Below are 5,680 nucleotides of genomic sequence, written 5' to 3' on the forward strand. Positions count from 1 at the left end.
ACGTCACATAACTTGGTTTTCATCTAGATAGATGACTTACTTGGCGCCGTCACACAGAAACCTAGCCTCTAGCCATCATTGGTTAATTCGTAATCAATCAAGATCACGCCTTGAATATAAAGTCATCCTGTATAGGACCGTTTTAAAAGAAATTTGGAAGTATGGAATTCAATTATGGGAAATGGCTAGCAACATCAGTATTGATCTTATACAGAAGGCTTAAAATTCGTAGGACCATGAAGGGAGCACCAAGTCACACAGGGACATAGAAGTGACATTGGTAAAGTAGAGTTCAGTTAAGTCCGTGAAAAATATATTGTAAAACTGCAAAACAATCCCAACCCGCTTGCAAGACTACTTAAGCAGAGCCAAACCCGATCAAGGCTCTGTAGAGCAGATCTACCACCTCTCTAAGATGAGTTACATTTGATTATGAAGGCTCTCTTGTTAGAGAGCAACTAGTTTTAATTATAGTTATAAGATTTAAATACTCATTGTTTGACTTATAAAAGGCAGATTCAATATATAAATAAAGCGTAAAAAAATGTTTGTAAGTTTTAAAGTTGACTTGAGCAGACAGACTGCGTGACGGACATTGCTATGTCAGGATCCATAATATAAATTTGATGGTGTTGCAAACGAAATTTGCATTTAAGGTCACGATATAGATCAAAGTATTTAGGTATTCTAGTCGATTCTGTGCAGTTTAAAAAACGATACTGAGCACCGACTTAACATTTCGTTATGATTAAGGTCTTCAAAAGCATTGAACTAAAGGCAGTGATTTCACAGAGCTCCTTCTTAACCATTATACGTCTGTGATGTCCATCGCCTAACGTCCTAAATGTGCTCCAATGAATTGTCATAAATTTTATAGTTTTTAATTGATGTCCACATATGTTTTCTTTTTTAATTTTGTTTAATTTTTGCTCATATTTTTGTTCAGTATTTATTATTAATATTTTTTTTTAAAAAATTCTAACAAAACGTTTTATTAATTAGCAGTATATATTTGTCGACTGGTACTTCAAGTTTATTTATTTATTTTCTTGTTTTGTTTTCTCAACAGATTATTAATAATTTGTTTGTGAATATTTATAATCGTAGACAATCATAAAAACTCATATAAAGTTCTAATACTATTAATACGCTTATAATTCTATGCAAAATGTTGAAAATTTAAATTAGTTTAGATCGTAAATTGTAATTTATAACTAATTTCTAACGTGATTTAATTTTATGATTTTATTCTTCCAAATTTAAGAGCATAAAATTAGGGTATACAGAAAAATTAGGTGAAAAAGCTACTACCATTTAAAAGAAATTAAATAGTTCGTAGGAAGGGCATACTTATGGCCTAAGCAAGTTAAGATCCTTGGGATCACAGGCAATATAGTTTTATTGCAAGAAACTTATCAATGCAAATAGTAAAAGTTTATAACATTTAAATCCTTTGTATTTGACACCACAAAATTTGCATATAAAATGGGATTCCCCCTGACATTTCAATTATTTATTTATGTATTTAAAAATTTCAAAATAAAAACTCGTTAACATACACTATTTAACTTGTCTCATTGCATAACAAACATTAAAATTTAGCAAACAAATAAATATTCATATTTTATGAAATTAAAATGTTTAAATTATATTTTTAATTAAAATGACAAAATACAAAATCTTAAATTTTGTGTCTGGGAATCACAGAAACAAGCAAAATTCCGTTTTTTTTTTAAAAAAAAACCTAAATAAATCACATTATTTTCAAAATAATTTGAAAGTTTTAACAATTGCAGAATTACAAATTTATTAAATATTTAAATTGTTGCTGTCTTATATTTTATTCGACTGTTTTACAACACTCTTATATAGAAATTGTATTCTGGTCAAACAACTCTTTCACCGTTTTTTTTTTTATTTATTTGTTAAACAACAAAAGCTTAAACTACTTAAACAATATGCAAATTAAACTTTGTTCATAACATGAATAAAAACAACAATAATTATTATTTTTTTATATAATTAATTAAAAGCTTTTGATCGAACTGAAATAAAAAACAGCTTTTATTAGAGATTGGAAGAAACATGTATTTAAATCGTTGAATAATTAAACAATAGAGGGCGCTAAATGCAACAGATTTGAAACGTATTTTAAGTATTTTAAAGTTAAGTCATTTGATTTAAAAATGCTTAGGAATTCTTGAGTTTTTTTGGTGGCAAAAACCGACAAAGACGTCGAAAAATTTTTATGTTTGTGGTATGCGAACTAAAAGAAGTGATTGGTTGTTAAATAAAAATTGTTCTGAATCAAAAATCTTTGATACATTATAAGTCCGTAACACATGGTTTTGGATAAAAAATAATTAAAAAAAAAAAGTTCAACATAGCCTATTTTGAGCTCTATAGACTTTGTCCAACGGTTCTCCAAATTTGTTATCCCTTCCAAAAAATTAGATTTTTTGAAGACATTTCCTTAGGTTTGGTAAATATGATATAGTCACGAGGGGCGAAATCTGGAGAATAGGGTGGAAGAGGGAGCATTTCGTAGCCTAATTCATAGATTTTTTCCATGGAAACTCCACATGTAACCTTTTGTACACGCGATTGTAAGCCAACCCGGCAGCCATCTTGGCGATAAATTTCTCATACCCAAATAATTATTCAAAGTTGAAACCGCTGAGACATATGAGATGCCTATGGCTTATTCAATCTCTCGCTCTTTCTATCTCCGATCGACCAACACCACATAATGAATTTTTTCAATTGTTTCGGGTGTAAATAAAATTGAAGTTGATAGTGCAGTGTTACCATAGTATTTATAAGTCTTTGACTTTTTCGAAATTATATTTTTTCCATTTTCTCCTCAAGTCTGACGTTAGTCTGCTTTCAGTGGCTGTCAAACACAAACTAATTGACGCAGCTTGTTTAAATTTTCACAGGAGTTAACTGACAGGTTTTTGATAACAGTAGCTGTGTTGCCCTTTCAGTTGAGAGGCGGGAATTTCAATATGTTGAGTTAAATAGGTCGACTGTTACAAAGCGAATTCATTATTAGGTCATACAGATTATTCAGTGATACATTTGTGATACTAGCTAGATGCTGGGCAGGTGCGAGAAGGTTTTGTATCGATTACTCTTCTTCCTAGCATAAGACTAAGAATATAATTAAGATTTTCTACTACATAGTTCTAGTTCTACTACTCATATGTCAGGGTCAGAGTTTAGATATCCCACGAGTCATTATTGTTGACCACATTTGTTTAATCTTCTCATTCTGTAGCGCTACTACTCAATCACATTTGAAATGTTGTCCAAAAGGAATATGGTTGCTCATCTATGTATCAATTTCAAGCATAGTCAATCGGTTTCCCCACACACAATTAGCTATTTAATTTCCTTATATCCTGGATAAAACTTCTGACAGTATTCTGTCTGATGTTATCGGATGAGCATATCCAAGGGGCAATTTTTGGTGAATAATGAAAAAGAAACTTTCTATATTCAGTTTACTAGTAGCAGTTTTCTTAGTAGCCGGTCTGGGATTTCATAATCTTAATGGATTCTACTTCCATAGGGTTGATAATTAGATGTGGTTAGTCAAATGTTACTGTAACCCTGGCTAGAAAGACAGTTAGCTGGAAGTACGAGTAGTTCAACAATACGATTCATTGAGAAACAAAAGGCTTCTATATGTTTAGCTACAGCCCACATAGCGTCACATTTAAAATGATCCTCTGCCGCTGGAGTATCATGGAAGCCAAGGAACAGATCCTTCAAAAAGGTTGCTAAGATTAAACTCGTTTGGGCTGTCACTGATATAATTGTGAACGAGTTGGGCAAAAAAAGGATATGATATATTCTCGAGATGCTATCAGTGGGCGAGATACTCCGAAGGCCTACAGCCATATTCAAAATACCTTACTTTGGAAGATTGAAAGTAGCGTATGTAGAGGAATCTTCTATTTGGGTATTTATTGTTCTGCATAAGGACTAATTGGCGCCGCTGTGGAGGTCTAGTCGATCGAAGTGACAACAAAGTCAATACCCCTACAAACGATGTCTTGCAGATTTTGGAAGGCATTGCAAACGACAATGAAAATTCCATGCTGTAACTGAGATTATTGTAGCCTCTTTTGAAAGCTTAACGAGTATGGTATGGTTGAACAAGATATCCCTAAATCTAAAGAAAAAATACCACCTGAGCTATCTAACCTTGATAGAAGAGATCTTAGAGATCCTTGAGTGATTTAATCCTCAACATTCAACGTATGATTACAAGATTGAGGAGGTTGCCTATATTGGGGTATCTTCTAGAAAGGTGATTGTTGTCCTGAATGAATATTCCTTAGAGCTGTTAAGGAGTTGGAGTCTACCGAAGCTACAACAAAGACAATAAATACCTCTGCAAATGATGTCAAACTTAGGTAGTCTTTAGAATGCCCGAACTGTGATGATGTTATTGTTCCAAACATCATTGAAGATGCTGTTACTGTCACTGAGGTGTTGCGTGCCTTTAATTAGTTGCGTGGGCAATGATCTCGGATTAGGAGGACTCAAATGTTACAGTTGTAAACAAAGACCAGAATCACACAAAAGCAAGATGAAGTCCGTTCAGGGAATTTAACGCTGTAGGATTTATGTTAAGTAGAGAAGTACCGAAGCAATATGGAAAGCAAAATTGTCAGCATTAGACAGATATGTATGAATGAGTGATGATAAATTGGATTTAAAAAGTCAATAGGAACAAAAGTGTTTACAAGTGTAAGGCAAATTATTCTGTGAAAAAATGAGGGCTAAGTGATACGCAAATCCTCAGGATATTACTTGTCGATTTAAGAAAAACCACAAGAAGACCTATATCTTGTGTAGAAACCAGAAGTTCTTGAGAAAAATACCTAGTCGTCCTATCTATTTATATAGAAAGTTGGCAGCTTGAAGTTTTGAAACAAATCTTTTTTTAATTGTAGTATTAAACTGAGTCAACAATGATTCTCCACATGGTATCGATATCATTAATAAAAATTCACAAGTTTTTATATTTTGAATATTTTTTTTTATATTTTTTCAGACTTTTTTTTTTGTAAAACTTAAAATAAAAAATAACTTAAAAAGAAATTATAACAAAAAACTAAAAATTGTACAAAATTTTACAACTTTGCTTAATCTCCGGCGAACTTTGTATAGGAAGCAAGTATGTTTAACCGCGGAATCCACCGCCACCAGCAGCAGATGCGGAAGCAGAAGCTGAAGCGGAACCAGAGCCACCGAAACCACCATTACCAGCAGCGCTAGCACTAGAAGAAGCTGAGGCAGATGAGGAACCACCGCCGCCACCACCGAAACCGGGACCACCGAAACCTGGACCACCAAATCCGGGACGTCCGAAACCGCCACCACCATAGTTGGGGCCACCACCGAAACCGGGACGGCCAAAACCGCCACCACCGAAACCAGGACGGCCGAAACCGCCGCCACCACCATAGTATGGGCCACCACCGAAACCGGGACGTCCAAAGCCGCCACCACCATAAGGACTACCAAAACCGAATTGGGGTACAGCGCAAACGGCTGCTAAGAGCATGGCCAAAACAATGAATACTTTCATTTTGTTACTTAAATTGTTCTTTCAAATTGTTTCTACTGTTTAGATATGATCACTCAACTAATGACACTACAAATG

General features: G+C 33.9%; 1 protein-coding gene across 1 annotated transcript; it reads right to left on the reverse strand.

The window, feature by feature from the left end:
• Window positions 1–5,045: 5,045 nt before the first annotated feature.
• Window positions 5,046–5,680, reverse strand: LOC135951110 (keratin, type II cytoskeletal 1-like). The gene has a single exon (XM_065500691.1). It carries the CDS (start codon window positions 5,603–5,605, stop codon window positions 5,198–5,200), a length of 408 nt encoding a protein of 135 aa, XP_065356763.1. The 5' UTR covers window positions 5,606–5,680; the 3' UTR covers window positions 5,046–5,197.

The sequence above is a fragment of the Calliphora vicina genome, chromosome 2, assembly GCF_958450345.1.
Source record: "Calliphora vicina chromosome 2, idCalVici1.1, whole genome shotgun sequence".
Classification (NCBI taxonomy): domain Eukaryota; kingdom Metazoa; phylum Arthropoda; class Insecta; order Diptera; family Calliphoridae; genus Calliphora; species Calliphora vicina.